We start from the raw sequence: 19,620 nt of genomic DNA, 5'->3' as shown, positions 1-19,620 counted from the left end.
ACAACATCAGTAATACATGGACCACACCATCAACAAACGTTTTAATCCTGGTCATTCCGTTACCTATCTGAAAGCAATAAGAGCATTTTGAAACTATTCTCGAAAGAAAATGATCACTGACAATTCAGCAGCTTCTGCAGCTTATTATTCTCTATCAAGTGCTGGTATTAAAGTGATTTGTCTCCGTTATTGTTTGCCAAACGCCATGAAGGTGGTTCTTATCTAATTTGACTGACGTGATCGTATGATATATTTGTCTCACCCTGTCTTAACTTACTGTACATTAACAAAATGTATCTCTCTGCTTTCCTTACCTCGTATAAACAGTACATGGCTCTTTTCATGAGACCATATTGTATAGATAAAGGCAGAATGAATGCATTTAAACGGATGATTAAGCAAAGAGACACAAACCTACAGATACAAACAAACTGTCACTTGTATTCCCTTCAGCTAACAATCATTTTCTCTAATTTTTTCATGGGTTCCCCTGCCTGCTGAGCGGAATACTGGAATCACCTAAAGAACAGCAATTCAAGAAATAAGAATTCTAACTCAAAGGCCTCTCAAAGGTGCTCACTCAAACTCTAATTTTGCCGCAACACTTATCTGCCAGGACGGCTGTTCATTGTCTAACCAAAAAAAACCTTTCTCAGTAAGCAATTAAAATGTGAAGTCTTAATCATGCCTTTATCTGCCTGTCAACGACTCTCATCCCCCCTCCCCCCTCTTGTATCTACTAAACCTCTTCATACTCCAGCTGCTCTCTGAAACAGTCGATTGCTTCTCCCTTCCTCTCGCATGGCCAGAGCGTTGGCCCAACGTTCCTTCCGTTGGGGACCAGATGGACAGAACGTGATGGGCTGTGACGCGAGGGCAAAGGGGTGAGTTGTGTAAAAGTCCTGGAAGGCGGGTAAACTCTCCGGGGCCTCCAGGGGCTAAAGGGGTTGGGGCTGTAGGCTGCATTTCTTTCTTTTTTTCCACGGTTATTTTTAAGATGTTTCTGCTCCACTGGGTTACCGCCGAGGATGACGAGAAAGGCCGAAGGTGAGCAGGTGAGATGTCAAACAGATCGAGGGGAGCACGGATCCAAGGCCAAGAAGTGGAACGACTTGTGTGTCTAAGGCTTAAAAGGAATTAAAGGCGGAGTACGGTGGGTGGACTAACAGATTTAGGGGAATGTGCGAGCAAGTGCGTTTTTATTTTACATACATGTTTGCTCTTATCCTCTGGTGCTGCAACGTTCTGATGAAAATCCAGGAGCTGTGTGGCAGAGAGTCGACGAAGGGAACCCGGGCGACGACTTTTTTCCCCCCGGGATATTACTCAAAATGATCTCATTTTCTAGAGGAGCTCAGCGATGAACTCAGAAAAGGTGACAACTGGAAAGCCATTTATCAGCGCAGACAGAGGAAACTTCCCATGACTTCATGCAGGATGTCCTCTTAGCGACAGATGATGTGAGGGGGGGGAAGGGTTTTCTGTCACTCCTGTCGAAGCCGTTCCACAGGTACTACGAGCGGAAATCTGCAAATTGCTCCCATCAGCAGGCATCTGCTGGCAGTTGGGTTTATTTGGGAGCGCTAAGTGTCTCGGGTTTGCCTGCGAGATGTCCACCAGCTTCCCTCACTCCACTTCCTCCCCAACTTGCTCTGAAAGAATCCCAGCACCACGCTCGGCTGCACAGACAACATTTGGTTTCCGTCCAGAAGCAGGACGGATCCCCGGCGGACGAGGCGCTGTGCGGCCGTGTGTTAGTGAGACAGAGGAACGGAGGTACAGAGGAAAGTGTTTGTCTCTTTCTATACTTTTGTCTGTGTGATGTCGCCACATTTGTGTTTTTCATCTCAGTTTACTCAAATCAAACTTTTTGTGACTTTTCTAGACTTGTACTATACTACACAAGTTTTTTAGTATTTCTATTAGGGTGTTTTTACCATGTGTACAATAGAAACAGTGACTAACATGACTAACATAAGCTCATGGCTCGGGGGACACGAGAAGCGTTGAAAGTTCAGGTGGATACAAACTCTCTATCCAGTGAGCAGCGAGCTCAGAGAACTGATTTCACACTCGGGAGATAAAAGGCTCCGACTGCAATTCAACTAATTCAAAAATCATTTTCCTCGTTTTTAAATAAATTAATAATAAAAAAAGAAATTAAAAAGGCGGGAGTCTTCAGGCTGCTAGATTCCTCACTTTCTGAGGCTGAATGAACTTTCATTTTGAACAAGATGGTGCAGTGGTACTTCACTTTTCACCTTACCTTAACCAGGAAGAAGGAGACGCCGTATGTCCGCAGAGATCGCGCCAGTTTGACATATTTGACTTTTGCTTCGATCTCTGTCATTTCGCCACAGTTGTTGTGCTCCTGTTAGGTTACACAACAATTACACACGTGAACTACTGGTGCACAGTTGTCAAAATAATTAAAAACGTTTGTGCCTCCATCAAGAGAACAATGTGACCACACCTGGAATATTTTCTTCTCCGCTCCTCTCTGCTTGATGTATTCTTTGGGTAGAAACTCCTTCAGACTAGGAGAGAGGTGAAACGCAGGAGAAAATGAAATTCACGCAAAAGGTGAGAGTTTTTCAATTTTACTGCTGAAGCCTGAAAATCTCAAACAAAAAGATGGTACATTTAATAAACCCCCACTGCTGGATTTAAAAAATTAACACATGCTACTATTGGTAGTTCCAAGAAAGATTGATTTTTTCCCCCTCATTTTTTGGGGAATTACACATCTAATCTGGATTTTACCACTGTAGAATATCGCTGTTGGACACTTACTCTAGGAATCCAGGTTTGTGTTTGTGCTCTATGTGAGGTCCAAACTGGATCTGGGCCTGAATCCCTCCGAACTCACAGGCCTTGTCGAACGACACAGGGTGAGAACCGTTGAGGATGTCATCTCGAGCCTGAAAGACAAGCAATAAATGATTCCTAATCAGGATTATTATACACTTCAAATGGTTTGCCCGAGTCACACCGCCTTTATGTATCCAAAAGCCATGTGTCACTGCACATTTTGGTCTCCGTATGGTTGGAGCGACGATGTGCTGTCGATTTCCATAAAACATATCTGATTTCGCTAGAGGCACAGCGACTGCATCAGAATGATTCTGATCTCCAGAAACTGTGAATGAGGAGCAGCTTCTACGACAGTTTCCAGAAGAAGAAAAAAAGAGAGGTAGGAACAGGGCAGAGGGGGTCAGACCTGCACATAAAGCAGGTTGAGTTGCACCGGGTCCCGGGAGTCCACATTCTGGTCCGAGTAGAAGAACTTGCGGCGGAGCAACAGCGTCTCGTTCTCGTCGACCCCCTGCTCCCTGAACGTCCTGCTGTGGTCCAGCCAGTTCACTGCAAACACAACATACGGCAACAGGGATCAGATTGTAGCAGTTATTTCTATACAAATGTTCTACATTTACATTTCAGTTTAAATGGTTAATTTCCAGTATGTGCAGTTACAGCAAAGAAAAACAACATCAAGTCTACAGTTCTTCCACTCTACGCACAGTCGTCGTCTGTGTGCAGTTTGGCTTTCAGCTTCTCCATCTTCCTCTCGTCCCGCAGCAATGTCCTGTCTTTCTTCAGTGTGCCCATCCCATCCTCCTTCTTCTCCTCCAGCGTCTCCTGGATCACAGAGTACTCTTCATAGTTGGTGATGCCTGAAATCAACAGTATCTCAGTCAGTATCATGATGGATCCAAGAGAATTAAATCCTAATTTCCACACTTCTGTACCGATGGCAGTAACAACAAACAACTTAAAGAACTTGACAACAAATGAGTATAACAACTAAATTATGGGCAAAAATGGACATTTTAATACCAGCATCATCACCAGGTAGTAGCTTATGTTTCAAGCCCACATGGGTCGTTCCCCATGACCCAGTCATTCCCCAAAATCTGAATATAAGTAAACAATATTATTTTTCCCATTTTGGATATAGTTGTCCCATCAATCATTGCTTCTACTGTATATGAGATGTTTTCATCTATATTCAGTTCATATTCATATACACTGCAGGCTTTCTATATAGGAGGAATCCCCCAAAAAATAACAAATGCACAGATACAAAAGCTCCGTGACACTGATTTTAAATGTATAGATTTGGATTACTGATGCAGAAAAAACAAGATACAATCTACTGTACATAGCAAATCTGGGGAGGGAAAAGAAAAAGCACAGACGGAGATAAGGGCTACCAAAATAAACCACTCACCTATTCGACTGCAAATAGTCACAAGAAGCTCCCCCACTGTTTTGGAATCGTCCACCATGATGGTTTTCACGGCCCCGTCCAACATTTTGATTTTCTGGGGCCTCTGCTTCTTCTTATATTCAAGGATATCCTGCACAAAGACATCAGGAGGGAGGGGTGGGAAGACTCAATAAGAAAGGAAAAAAAGGGCGACTGAGAACTGGACAGAGAGGGAGAGAAAGAATAGAGAGTAGCCGCTGAGAACATGATGTATCCAGGTTACGTGGCCGCCGAGGGAGAATATAGGCCAGCAAACCTTATTAAACGGCTGCCTATCACAGCCCGATGCTGCCTACCAATCACAACAATGCGAAGCGATATGGCTCAGAAGAAATTGGTCACAGTCATGGCGTCTACCTGGGTTGCCTTTGGTAGAGTTTTAAAGAAGAGAGAGCCGTTGAGGGCTGCATAACCAAACCCAGAGCTGCAGTGAGAGGGAGAGTTTTAAGTCGGCCGGGGCTTCCAGCAGCAGGAATCAGTCTTAAACAAGCTGGCAGAGGATCTACAACTAGCTGGAGCACTCCACTTTTAAATGCTCCCTTTGATCTTCACATTTTCTTCATATCCAATTTCATCCGGCACTGTTATGCCCTCGCGCTCCGCCGGTTTCGTCCTCCTGCGTGTGATTTGCATCTTAATGATATTGTACATTGAACTTCTTGTTCCCGGCTGTTTTCCAGAACTGCTTGGTTTTGAATCGACTTTGGCCGGATTAATAAAGTATTTTTGATTTAAAAAAGAAATTGTTCTAATTTCATTTCCCCAACTATAGAAGGCCCTCTGTGAATTATCTGCTCTAGCGAAGATCATTGTATTGTTTCAGGCCGCATCAGTCAGCAGTTTGCAATTAGAATATCTGGATTCAGGCATTAAAGTTAGGATGTTATTTCAACTACGTACATGGTCTTCTGATGTGTGTGTGTGTGCGTTCAAGTGGGTACAATGAGTTCCGGTGTTCAGGGTTTCAGTGACGCACCGCTCCCAAGGTAACTGTCCGTGCGTGCGTGCGTGCGTGTAAGCTCAGGATAAACCATTACTCCATGGCAACAGTCATTCACAGGTTGACATATTTACCCCATTGCGGAGCATGTAGTAGTCCAGGGTCCTCCCAGACTCCAGCCAGATGCCCTTCCTGGGGTCTTCATCAGACAGAAACAGGCCATAGTCTGACGCTGGAGCAGTGGGGAGAAATATCAATATTGAGAAATACTGTGGTGGAAGTTTGGTGGAATCACACTAGAAATTATTAGCTCCATGATGATTCCGACCTGATAGACGTGGGGAGTCGGGATTAAAACCGAGCTTCCGGCACAAAAACTGAAAATATCTGAGATGCCTCGAAACGTCCGAACAGGCCATTTTTCTAACGGCCTCTCGCCCAGTTTGAAAACTTTTCGGACGTTAGTTAATAGGTGAAGCAAAAGGGGGAAGGTTGGTGCAGTCAGCTGGATAAAGTGATGTAAGACCCTTGCACATTCTGGCAACCACCTACCCACTGATACACAAGTCGTGAAAAACGGAAAACTTTGGTCGATTGAATCAAACATCAAACATGAGTTTGCCATATGTTCCAGCCGAGTCATAACTTGGGTGAAAACACCACAAAATCATTGTTCATCTTTAGATTACAAATCCATTCCCAGAACAGCCAACGCGATGTATCAACATGCAACATGAGACTGGAAATGTTATCGACATGACTACCTGAACTCTGACAATCAACATATTTTCGTATGTTGTACGGGGTCTTGGCCAAGTAATGTCTCCAGCTCCACATCTCCTGATCACTCACAAGTGTAAATGAGCGGTAAACTCTGGGCTACAATCTGAAGGCAGCTGCAGTACATTCTTTGCACCCCTGTTTCTTTTACAGTTTTCACCCCGTCCAGCGTCTCTCTGTGCATTTTTTTTAAGTCAATCTTACCTTGTCCGGTCTGAGCCTCGGGGACTCTCTCTCTGATGATCCTACAGGCATCGTACACGGCTGTGGACGGCTCGAACTGCATCGTTTTCACAACGTTGCATTGGCGAACGCAGATTTTCAACGACAACGCCACCATCTTGGCGGGCGGTGTGGTCGGGGGCTGCGGCTACACCTGCACACACACACAAAAGGACAGACGGGGGAGATTGACTTGAATTACAAGTGCAGGAGGTCCACTATGTGAACACAGTGTTGAAACTCATGTGTTAAATGAGTCGGTGTTAACTTGCAAGTGACAGAGGGGGCATGCACATTAAATTCATAATTCATGTCTCTTGCAAATTGGAACATTTCTGAATTTGAATATACTAAAAATTACATTAATCCACAGAGAATAAAGCTCAAGCCAAAACCACTTTATGACTTGCACAAACGCACACATACACGCACACACACAAACAAACTCTTGAGAAAAAATTATTTTCCTACACTATCATCAAAAAGGACATTTTTATGAATGTGAAGAAAGCGATAACAACGATGTTGCAATGTCTCTGAATATTCTGGGGGGAAAATGTTTTACAATAAATGAAAACATAAAATACAGCAAGAAAAGGCGGTAGAGAGGTAATTTTCCATAATCCTTTTAATATGAAGCTCATGAAAATAAAGTATACACATTGATCAACAAGTGACAAAAACAACCCCACATATACACAAGCTCGTGTCCAACACATCACTCATCATCCTCCTACCAAATATAATGTTAACCACAAAAACACACACCTAGGGAAAAAACCTGTTGAGCCGTCAGCCTACTACCTCCCATGTTCATGGTTATGTAATGGACATGTGTCACTACTTATAATCTAAATTTCACAAATGTTGTTTTTCAAAAGGTTGAAAACTATAATCAATTCAGCTATATATATATTTTATTATAACAATGAATTGAAAAAAACTGTGTGACAACGTGAAAGGGTTTGCATGTAGTGGTGAACAGTAGAATATCAAGCAGTTTATATTTAAATTTCCCTTTTTATCGACAGGGAAACTAGTCCAACATAGCTTGGTCAAATATGAATAAAATGCTCCAGGAATATGAATTTTTTATGGATGTTTTTTATGTTTAACATTGCTGAGATGCACAGGGACGAAAAACAGGGGAAAACAAGAAGGAGAGGCGAGCGCTGACCTCCCCAACAGAGCACCTCCTGTCTGGGGCAAACGGGAACACAGGTCTTCTCTGTGCCAGGAGAGGTCAAAGGTCAGATGTCAGTTGGGGCCACGGCTGAAGTACACAGGCGGCCCCTCGTCTGCTAGGCCGGCTTCTGACACGGACTCAGACATTCAGAATCTAGTTCCAATGCGAGATGTGTTCACAAGCAGCAGTGAAGGCGTTTGTCTGGCACGCCGAGCTGGAACGCCTCTGCAGTATCCTGAAGCTAATGCCGGTAATAACACAACTAGGTGTTACATAAGGACATCCTAAATCATTATGAGGCCGATATTTCAGTGATTATGTACCGTTGAGACTAAATTTGAACAGTTCGCTCTCATGACGGACAAAACCTTCAGCGACCGGCACAAAAGCTAGTCCATTAAATGAAAAACAACAAAAGCCACTTTGTGGAAACAGGGACAGGCCTGGGGGTGATTTACAATACACACCTTTTTTTTAAATTCTACAAATTCTGTTCCGTTTGAATCCACAAAGCATCAGCATCGGTTTCTTTTCCAGACTAGAGCAGAACCTCACTGATATTTGTTCATGAAACAAATGCGATATTTGGACTGCAATCACAGCATTATCGGCCTGTACAAAGCCTGATTAATGGTCGGACAGTCGGCAGGAAGAAGGAAGGAGATAAGAGGAAGCAACGAAGACAGAGCAATAGATAAACTAATAACAACACGATGAAATGGTTGTCAGCGGAGCCACCAGCCGGCGCAAGAATATGAAATGTGCAGTTAAGTTATGTCTGTTTAACTGCAAACAAAGAAATGACTTTTTATTGATCTTAACATAACGCTAACTCGTGGTTCACCGACTGTAATCAACCATACACGAGGTGCCTTTTCATTTCACTGTAATTGCATTTGTAACGTGAAAGCAGTGGGTCGACGCTGCGGCGCCGCTCGACTTTAATGAACGTCTCACTTGTTTACTGTAACCGTGTCTCTTCATCACGTCCACATAGGCCTCTCTCTGAAAATAATATGAATGTGCTCGACAGGTAGCCCAGGTGACAGTGCAGCTCCAATGTCTGTGTTGGGTGTGATTACAGGTGCGTCACCGGTGTGGCTGGATGATGTCAGAGGTCAGAGTTCAAACAGAAGGCGGCAAGACACGACATTTCAGCCTGGTGTTAAGTAGCCTCTCAAAAACACGTAGTGCCTGATTGACGCAAATGACATGTTTTTACATTCAGTTCAAATCTGGAAGTAAAAACGTAGCGTTCACCTGTGCGCTTTAACTTTTTTTATTTTTCAAGGCATCCAGAGGAAAAACATGAAAAAGTCTGTATCAGTAAGTAAATATTCACTCATCTGTACCAAAACGTTTCAACCATGCAGCTGAATAAAAAAATTGGAGAAACGTGTCTATTCCTCACAGTCCACCACTCTCACAATCTTTCTATCAACAAAGCATAAGCACAAGGTTTGCCCCGAGATGCCACAGGCCATTTTGGACGCCAGAGATAGATTCATCATTATGCCGGTGTGTACACTGAAAGCCAACCTTCACTATAAGAATCAGGGAGCTCCCATAAAATCCTGTTGTTATTGGTTATGTCACACACACAACATGGTTCATTCCTTAAACCCCATTTAGCCTGTGTAAGACGTGAATCCTCTGTGAATTATGAGTTCCTTCACTGCACACAACCAACAGTAAAAAAAAAAAAAAAAAATCAGCTGTTTCCCTCTACTTTTGAAGGGAAACCTCTTCCTCATCATCCGTCAAGACAAAGCGGAGTCTCCATCAAAGCAGATGTACCACCAAACCACGATCCTGACCTATATTTCACCCTTTTTTTGTGGATTGAAAAAGGATTTGCAGAGATCAAATTGTGACTGTAAAGTCATTGAAACACGTGAGTACAAACAACTCATGAGGCTGCTGACAAATCGGTTGTGGGGACAAGGCCCGACTGACCAACCGGCCGACCGACCGACACGGTGTATGGTTGCGGCTGACAAATCTAGGTACATGTTTAATGGGAAAAAAATCTTTATTCTAATAAGTAAATGTATAATTGTTTACATGGCGGTATCATCCCATCCTGGATATGGCGTTTTATGAGCTTAGCCCATTCAGGTCGATTTAGACTGAGAAATTGCTAAAATTACAGAAAGAGGCACACAAAGTTTTATCATTACGATGGTACACAAGCAGAGACACTACACCAACTGCCACTTGAGTTAAATATGTGGGGGAAAAAGAAAACAACAGGCGTATTTTCAGAAATGACTACAGATGTGTGATCTCATCTACGGCAAGCCGCTCCATCACTCCCGCCTTCACTTCCCTCTCCGTGCTGGTAAATCCATCTCTGTTTGTCCACATGCTTTATTTACCTGGCTGACGGCCTCATGTGACCATACAATTCATCCACCCGCCGCACCAGGATGTTGTTGGCCTGTGTGTTTATCCGTCTGATTTGTTCGCCTCCCCTTTCAGCTTTTGCTCCTCTCCGACAATGCCAACTCCCTGCCTCGGGTGAGGGAGAGGAGAGAGCTTCCACAACTTCAGCCATTTTGCAGTCATCAGTCGCAGGGGTTAATGCAGTTTGTGTGTACACAATTTGATAAATTAAACAAAGGTAAACCCCTGAAAGAGAGAAACTGGACTCACTGGAGTCACACGTTTAAGATACTGAAACACAAACACAAGGACAAACAAATCCATAATCATTAATACAGTGTATACGCTCCCACGCTGTAATACATGACAGGCACACAGCTCTCCTCCCCCTCTCGACTTTAAAACCCAACTGCAGCAGTTACACCTACACTCCTTTAATCTACTGCAGCCTCGCATAACAAAGAATATTCAACAGCACCACTCCGCCGCGTGAGCAAACACTTTTCATGTTGTTTACACCAACGACAGCAGAAACTCATTCAGGGCCAATTGAAATCACAGTGGACTGGACTTATTACTTTTGCACATATACATTCAAGGTGATGAATCCCAATGGCTTTGGTGACCCCCTGACATTTCCACTGATCCACTGATCCTTTTTCTTTTTCTTATTTTTGACTTCTGCATAAAAATGAAGAACAAAAAAACAAGTTGTTGTTTGTTTTTGTGTTGGATTGAAAGATCATTTTGGATTTTCAAATAGGACAAATGATGCACCGGTTCAAAGCCCGTTCACAGCTCAGATGCATTTCAGAGCATGGTGAGTATGGTAAAGAGAAAGCATTGTTATAGTGATCACAGAAAAAAGTCAGCTGTATTCAAGCTACCGAGCCCTAAGGGTCCTTTTTTGCCTCATATCATATGGGCCCCTGCAAAAAAAAAAGGCCGACAGTGAAAAGGGCCAGCTATTTGCTTCCATAGACACTGCGGCAGTGAGGTCATCGGGAAAGCTGATACTGTGCGTGTTCTAGGCTTTCCCCAACATAGTTGCCTCGAGCAATATTGCAGCCGCCCTGGATGTGTCACTTCGGAGGAGGTCAGAGTCACCGAGACGAATCGCACCAGAGACGCTGCTCCACTGAGTGTGCAGCCTGTACTTGTTTTCCCACAGCGGAGAGCCTTAATGAGTAGATGGGGCTTTGTCTGACGTGCACAAGAATCACACAGAGACTTTACGGGTTGAGCACTGCAGTGTTTGATCCGGTAACTCAGAAACACAGGCTTTGGCGCAGATACATAAACGCAGAGAGAACCGAAGAGTGAGAGGAAACCAGGTTACGTTCCCCCACTGTGCGTGCACAGGAGTCAATTTCATTTAGAGAAAACTGCCGGCCTGAGAGTCGGACAAAAGCTCGTGAGATAAAAGGAAAATGAGAGCGAGCACTGGAACATGTGGCTATTGTTCAATGGATCAATGGGGCGGAGCAGTGCCTGCTGGGAATGCCCAGGCCCTATTACAGTAACATGTCCTCCGATCCAATAGTTGAACGGCCCACAAGTCAAGCAGGCCAATCCCAGAGGGGGGTTGGACCAGGGAACATAATCAATATTTGGCCAGAGCATGTCGGTAGCCTAGTTTCGACGCCAGGGCCAAACTGCACTAACACGGGGTGCTAATTAGTCCATCTGCTGTCTTTGGTTTAACCCTGAGGAAGCATATTGTTCCTGCAAAGGCAAACAACACACCACAATACATCCTCATCATATGACAGCGGCTTTCTCTCCGACACCACACTTGACCCGCGGGGAGGGCTGCCGAGAACTAAAACCGGTTTACAAAATGTATCCAACTGTATAGAAACTCCACTTTAAATGCTGGAGTACAAGATATGGCAAGATGAGAATTTTAAATCAGTCCGTGCAATGCCCCACTTCGTCAGGCTTCATCGTCCGAATCATCACTATCAGGGGATTTGCCTGAGCAAGTAAAAGAAATCACGATGGGTTCAAATGTGGGAGAGTCCTCCAATCGGAACCACATACAGTCGGCCGTTTGTCACTACTCAGTCATACGACACAGTGGAATGCTTCCTGACACGGCGGCGCAGCGGCAGCAGGTGTCCTGGACCGTCAGCGCTGGTAAGGTTGAGGCGCAAAGAGGGATTGTTAGAAAAAAGTTTGGGAAAGATCATGGTTTGGACAACAACGTTTTTAGGTAAGATGTCTGTCATTATGGTTTCAATAGTAAACGCACAGTTAATGTTGTCCAGTGGTCGTGATTAAAGTAAAGTTTCAAATGGGCAAACAAACCGTGCGAAAGGTCTTTGTTCTACTCACTCATCCATCAACCCCAGCATCCCTGTAATTAAAATGATATTCATTCGAAAAATAACTAAAATGGTTTGGATTACTTAACTAAAGAAAAACAGAAAACTAACAACACTTGGACAAGCAACGCAGAGGCTGGATCTATGCCTTGATTTTTAAAACGATGTTCTTCACTTTCCCGAGAGAGAAGGCAAGAGGGCTGAAGGGATGATGATCAGTCATTAGTTTGGCTGGAGCTGCCGAAAAACGTAAACTTCACCAAATTAAATAAAAAGCAGGGCGTTCGTTGACCCTAACTTCACTCTGATGCATTCATTACCCTTCTGTTCTTGTGTTGATGTTTTGGTAAAAGCTCAGAAAAAGAGACACCATGCCGCCAAGCAACGAGCTCTTGGCCCCAGGAACAGCCGTTGGGTTGCATGGGCTATTCCATTGCTACTCATCTCTATTGGCTGTTCAAGTGTTCACATTTATTCACTCACTATTTCCCTAAACTACACAGACACCCTCTCACATCTACATTGGGTTGGATGTCTTGGCTAATATTACTTAAAAATCAGTTTCAAACTGTTTGCCAGGTAGATACACGTCACACATCACTCTCATCATATCCATGCAAACACTTTGTGAACAAAATATTCAAGGCTCCCTGTGTCAGTACATCAGGCAGAAATCAAACTGGACGGGGCGGCGGCGGCAGGGGGCCCGAGGTTAAAAGAGCGCACCACAAGAAAAGACAGGGTCAGGAAGTGAGTAATGTCACTGCCTCCTCTAAGTCACCAACACCCTGCCCCTGCTCATGACGTGGCTCAAAGATCCTGCAGCAGATCTTGTCCAATTCATTTTTTTCTCCGTGAATAATGTCTCCGTGTAGATGAAACTAGACTGATTGAATGCTGTAAACCTGCAGTGTACTGCAAAGAGAGTCTACAGGCAATCATTTGGAAGGACATGCACAATTTTTTAAAAGTAAACTTGTCAATCAAAATGTACGATTGGTTTTCACAAATCAGTCGCAAATCAAATTTGTAATATTATACTCCCAGAGTGGGGAGTAGAATCATAATTCAAGTTCATAAATACAAACTACGGCCTTTTCACTTCCATTTTTTCTCTACCTCAGCTTACATGCCACAGGGAATAACACATGCTCTTCACCATGGCACCAGTCGGATCTGACACATGCCCCACGCAACATTCTCAATAACACACACACACACACACCTTAGAAAATATATAATATATACAACCCGTTAATTATCCACCTGGTTGGTGGTGTGAGTGACGGAAATAGCAGAAATTACACATCTGTTCTCTGCTTCTGTGTGTGCGTTCTTGCATGTGTGAATAGGAGGGGGAGAGAGAGAGTGGCAGGTGATGCCTCTCTGTCGGCAGCAACACCAACACGGGTGTCGAGTTCCATGCAGAGAAGAGGAGACACAGACCGTCCAACACTCTTATCAAGCACAGGGCTTGTTGGTGAAGCCTCATTCAACTTAACATCATAGTCACATGTCAGTGTGGCAATTTATTTGTTTTCACCTCGTTGTTGTATTTTTATGCGCCGATAAAACGAAAACTCAAGTGGAGGGAAAAAACTGTCCGAGCTTAAGACCAGTGGATCAATGGAGAGGCGACCGGGTGGAACTGTTACCGACAGCAAGTGTTAGCAACCTTTTGGATTCGTGACCCTCGATGAGAACCAATCAGGAAGCAAAGGCGTCATCATTTCCAAATTGCTCCGCTCCAGAAAAAAATGTGAACCCTGGACATTCCAGAGTAGTGCGGACAGTGCAAAACTAAAATGTGTTATTAGTGTGGATGTACCCTGAAGCCAGACCACCGTCGCTTCTCCATCCTTGGGCACAATTTGTCACAGAGATATTAAACTTTGATGGGCCCTTAAAAACCACGGGGATAGAACATTAATGAGCCACCGCTCAGAGACGTATTACAACCTTCACTCAATTCCACACTTCAGCTCTCTTCTTAAAGACCGCAGCTTTTTTTTTTCCATTTAGAATATGGATTCACCCTTTACCTCTATTACTCTGACAAATCTATTGCAACTTGAGGGTGAGTGTTCAAATGCAGGTTGCCATGGATACAGGGGCTGGCTCTGGTCTTTCTAATATCCGATCCATTTCATAAAAAAGGCACGGAAATGAGAAAACTCTTGTAGCTTGAAGCTCGACATATTTGTGGATCGAATAATGAATAATGCCTTGTCTGACATTGGAGAAGGACATACACACTTTAATAGGTCGATTGGCAGAGTATTGATCAACCTACTATGACAAACAAGTATGTCACAGGAACCAAAAACAGACTAGGAAAGCAACTCCATCTGCCTAGAGACCAAAAGTACTAATAAAGAAAATCAGAAAACAAGGGTATTCATTTTGTGAAAATGTTTTATGGACTTTCTCCTCCATCAACTGTGATTAGCAGTGTTCATTCTTCTTAATCCAAACTGACAGTTAAATGTTGCCTCTGGCTATGATAAAGGATCAACAATAGGGACGCGATGACAGAAAAACATTCATCATTTCATACTATGCACCATTTCATTTTTTATGGAAATATTTTCATCATTTGGATAGCTCTTCCACTCAACATCTCTCTGGATATGGGATTATGTAATATATCCAATGCTCCCACTGTGCAACCATGCCACAACCGCAACACAAGAAGAAGCGGCTCTGCTTCATCCACTGAGTGACACATACTTTCCACGAACAAACCTGCAATCAGATGCTGTAAAGGGTTTAATCATCCACACTCAGCCTTCCGCTTGTCGAAAATCCACAACTAGTGAGCATGAAGACCACCATGACAAAATCACAGAGCCACGCTTGGGAATCCTTCACTTCTTCCTGAGGTCGATGTACATGTATCACTTCATGCCTTTACTCTCCCCCTCTGATACAAGTATCCGTCGCCACATGTTGTACTTAAGTGCTGATAATGTGGAATGTGTACACTAATAAACCAACATCTTGTGCAGTATGCATTCTCCCCCCGACATGCTTTGAATCAGTCTCACTAGACGGCACTGATTCTCTCTCTCACTGACTGCTTTATGAACACATGAGGACACTTGTCACCAGACCAGACCAGACCAGATCAGACCACCCTGCCAGTTGGATTTAAATCGTGAATCGCAGAACATTTGTGATCCTTAAAAGACAGGCAAAGGTAAACCACTGACTGCCAGAATGTGTCCAAATGTGTGGGTCCAAACAGAGATATTTCACTAGCGGGAATGGAGTATGAAGAGTGAGGGAATGTGTTGTAGGGAATGACAAGTCCACACCTTCATAAAAAATAGGAACTAAAAAAGTATGCATGGATTTAATCAAGTGTTGTACTTAAGTACAATTTTAAAATATTCATGTGGTTAGAAAAACATCACTCTTAGTTATGATATTCATGTTATTTCTGCTCAGGACTTTTTTGTTCATCTGTACCCGTGTCACATAAACACTGACTCCTAAGCCCCTGAAGTTTCATGGGCAAATCATAAGATAGGGAATCAATAGGACCTGCCATGTACTAAAGGTCCACATAATCTCTCCTGATTGATCTGCTTTGAGCAGATATTGGGGGGGGGGGGCTGTCGGACCAATATCTCATCTACGCCATTTCCTAAATATTAATTCCACTGCTTTCTGAAGCGATCCATGGTTGTAATACTGTGCGGGTTAATTATATTGGCTTTAAAAATCTATTTGGAGGACAATCAGATGGCGAACATATTAGTGCAGCTTTACCAGTGAGGATGTTATCGTCAGAGCTGCTAGATTACACTATTTGCGTTGCTGCAGGTGTAATTACGATGGAGCGTGAGAGCATTACTGCAACGCCAAAGGACAAAAAGGAGACGACTGATGACGGATCATATTTCAGGGGCTTCTTGTTCCAGATCAACATGGTAGGGTAGAAAAAAAAAAAGTTTCTGCAAACCGTCGAGCCTGTTTCAGTAAACACAGGCGTAATTTGAGAAAAGAAAAAGAAAAGATCCAAAAGGGAGACCCATATTGAATTGAGTGCCAATGAGGCCACTGGTTTTTCTGGACACCCTGGCATGTTCTATTTGGCAGCGATGAAGTCGGGATTACCCGTCCACTGCCCCGGAAAAAAACAGGTGATTCACTGCGACTGTGCCAGTCAGCTGCTGCGGCGAACGCAAGTCACTGCTTACCAGTAAAATGTCTATCAGTGGAAGGAATGCAGTGGAGGCGTGGCAGAGTCGGGGGGTGAAATGTCGTCAGCAGCCGGTCCTCTGCAGGAGTCAGTCATTTTCCGAGCCCAGTGGGATCCACTGAGGTCATCTCTAATGAAATAAATGCGCGGCAAGTTGACAGACTGACTGATTGGTCACGGCGCAGCCCTGAGGCTCGCTCCTCCCGGCATTTCACTTCCAACGAGGACCTGCACTAAATCATTGCTTTGCCAGATGAGACAGACTTTTTTGAAAAAAAACTTTCTTGGGATTAATTGGGAATGCTTCAAGGGATGCTTGGCCCCACGTCTATCTTGTGAAAAAGTCCCCTCCCATAACCTTGAGAGGTGTCTGTAAAAGTTTGTACTTCTCACAGATACAAGAGGCTGCAGTCAGCCGGGATCCATCGGGTGTTAAAGGCTCATTGTCGTGCACATAGTAGTGGCAGCACTAACACTATCACACCAAGGACTCCTGGATACACTGGAATACTTCGTCCTTCAAGCTCTTGTTTGCTTCCAAGAGAAATAAATAAAAAAAAAAAAATGACCAGCGTCAAGAAAGTAGATTTTGCTTCCTTCCAAAGAACTACAAACCTCCGTGTGACGTCTCTGTCTTGCTTACCAGGTACAGCACGCCTGAGCTTGTTTCTGGAACAAATGACGGACGACCCACATTCTCTACATCCATAAACAGTTATCATGAGGATTTGTGTTGATTCTTTTTGCTATTTGCATTCGTGCCCTGAGGTTTAAATCATGAGGAAGCACAAGTTGACTCAGATCCCAGATGCAGTTCCCTCTTAAGATGCTTTCAGACATGACCTGGAGTCGGGACATTTTCCTGAGGGGGGGAAAGGGCTTTTCCAGAGGGAGTGTACATGAGAAATCAAATGTCTGCAAATGTTTCTCCTGACATTTTCTGCATGTCTGAAAACAGCTCGACAGACGAACCCCATCTCCTCTACATCCATAACGGTACTACCTAGCTATCATCAGCTTTAATGGACACATCACCGCTGTTGAATAATTACTGTTCACTGCTGACTCAGAAATTCCACAACATCTGGTCATAGTCAGATGTGCCTGCTGCCTCATACAGTCACCACTGTGAATACAGTCAACCACGTGGTATTTAATGCAGTGGTACAGATCCAGTCATTATTCTCCACAACCAGAAAAATGTTACAAGGTACCAGCCATTCAAATGCACGTGTCTCCTTGTGAATAGCACTTGTTGGCTTCGAGCCTCATTTTGAATTTAATGTCTGGCTTCATATGCCTCGAATGTCTATCAAGATGACATAACTTCTTAAAACCTGCAGCACAGACACACATTTCTCTCTTCAGTAAAACAATAGCCAGGGCCATATCTCTCGTTCAACAATGAAAAAAAGCTCCATTCTGTCAACATCATGTCAACAATTACTCCCAGACGTTTGTCCCTCCACTTTTTAAAGAGCTCAGTTTATGCCTGACTTATCAGCTGCGAGCAAACTTGTCAACAGTTTGCACAGAGAACAGCTGGCTGAGGCCGGGATGACAATGAAACATGCAGCGGTGAAAAAGAAAAGCCCAAGACTTAAACAGTACAAAGTGAATAATGGCCATTTTTTTCTCCGGCAGCTAAAAACTGTGCTCGCAAGACCTGTAGTCTTATTGTTTCCACCTAATGTTTATTGAAGCATGGAGTGAGACAAGTTCACTCATTCATTATAGGAAAACTAAAACACACAGAAAATCTAAGCTCATTTGTGGAGCACAGCGAGGTCGCAGTCAGACATCACATGATGCCCGTCAACTGCCCTCGGGAAATCGCGCATCGGCTCAGCTTGAAAATGTACATTATTATCAACAGAGAGATACAGATGTGTATTGAACACACACACACACACACACACACACACACACACACACACACACACACACACACACACACACACACACACACACACACACACACACACACACACACACACACACACACACACACACACACACACACACACACACACACACACACACACACACACACACACACACAGACAGAAAGTAAGTTTCTTTAGCATCCACAGAAGAGATCACATTGTAATTTATACAGAGCACCTGGCAAACGTTAGAGAAACCGGTGAAAGGCCAAACACACCCTGCTTTGAAGAGATCGATTTTTGACACGGAAAAAAGAGACAAAACATTAAACCATAAGTACACAAAATATAAAGCGACGCCGTGGCTGCAGAGAGCAGCAGAGAAAGGCCAAGAGCCTGCAGGATGAAAACTACGATGAAGAAATCCTCCTGGGTTTCATTCTTGGACACTCTGCTTCCAAGTGCCTCCCTGGCAGCTGCAGACTGCCCCTCAACACGACTAGTCTCGCCAAGACAAACACATGACAGAGCGTACCATTGCGACAGTAAACATCCACTGACATTGAGGAGATGTAACGCGTTTCCAGTACAGCCGGGTACAACACTAATGTAACTACCAACTACCAAAAAAAAAAAGAATATCAAAAAAAAAAAAGAATATCAACATGATGTATTTGAATCTCTGTAAGGTGGGAAATACTCACAATGTCACCGTCATTAAGCATGTGTGGACACAATCTTATACATCATAACAATCAATGTGGAATGTTTCCAGGATCGATCCAACCAAAAGTGTTCTTTCACTCTTTTTTAAGGTGGTGCACACCATCTGTGGAGATGAACGTACACACATGCATGTACGAAGTTCACCCCACGGGAGGGGCCTGCAGTGAAGCGTTCTGTCCACAGCCAATGTGTCACGATATTGTCATGTCTTCTTACCTTATTGACGAGGGAAACGCAGCCTTGGATGTCTGCTGATCTTCACAGCTGAAAAGACAAGCGGTGGACGTTTATCAGACAAATGTACAGAATATGTATAAAAAGGTTTACATATAGAAACAAGATTATAAATTTCCTCTGCAAGTGAGAAATTTACATGAAAGCGTCACTGCTCCGTAGAGAGTTCAAGGCACAACATGCTCTATACATGTTTTCATATTTGCAACAGGATATGCCATACGTGGCAGCACATGAGCATAAGACTCACTCTAGGCATAAGAAAATTAGGATATGCAAAATAGTTATGAGCTCACTGTACAGAGGAGACAATTACAGCTGGTTAAGTAGATGAATGCAAGTTTTAAAAAGCATGCTCATCAAAAACAGGAAAGATATATCGAGTCTCGTCACCTTCTGAATATTTTCAGTGCCAAAATGTTGAGCTGTAAGAAAACAGCCCTGCGCACATACGACA

At 43.7% G+C, this 19,620-nt stretch overlaps 1 protein-coding gene across 4 annotated transcripts in view; it reads right to left on the bottom strand.

Annotated features, from left to right (window-relative positions):
• The window catches only part of tln2a (talin 2a), a 76,928-nt gene that overhangs the window by 36,224 nt on the left and 21,084 nt on the right, over window positions 1-19,620 (bottom strand). For 3 of the 4 annotated variants that reach the window (XM_047331615.1, XM_035628636.2, XM_047331616.1), the window contains exons 2-10: window positions 19,146-19,193; window positions 6,195-6,366; window positions 5,345-5,442; window positions 4,232-4,361; window positions 3,522-3,674; window positions 3,221-3,363; window positions 2,794-2,921; window positions 2,474-2,537; window positions 2,267-2,371 (exon numbers count right to left, since the gene is read on the bottom strand). In XM_047331615.1, the coding sequence (XP_047187571.1) occupies window positions 2,267-2,371; window positions 2,474-2,537; window positions 2,794-2,921; window positions 3,221-3,363; window positions 3,522-3,674; window positions 4,232-4,361; window positions 5,345-5,442; window positions 6,195-6,330 (957 nt within the window). In that variant the 5' untranslated portion in view covers window positions 6,331-6,366; window positions 19,146-19,193. The remainder of the gene's footprint in view (window positions 1-2,266; window positions 2,372-2,473; window positions 2,538-2,793; window positions 2,922-3,220; window positions 3,364-3,521; window positions 3,675-4,231; window positions 4,362-5,344; window positions 5,443-6,194; window positions 6,367-19,145; window positions 19,194-19,620) is intronic. The other variant, XM_047331617.1, reaches the window with a different exon arrangement.

This window comes from Scophthalmus maximus, chromosome 4, assembly GCF_022379125.1.
Source record: "Scophthalmus maximus strain ysfricsl-2021 chromosome 4, ASM2237912v1, whole genome shotgun sequence".
NCBI lineage: Eukaryota > Metazoa > Chordata > Actinopteri > Pleuronectiformes > Scophthalmidae > Scophthalmus > Scophthalmus maximus.
The sequence above is the reverse complement of the archived record's forward strand: the minus strand, read 5'-3'. Positions and strand labels throughout refer to the sequence as shown.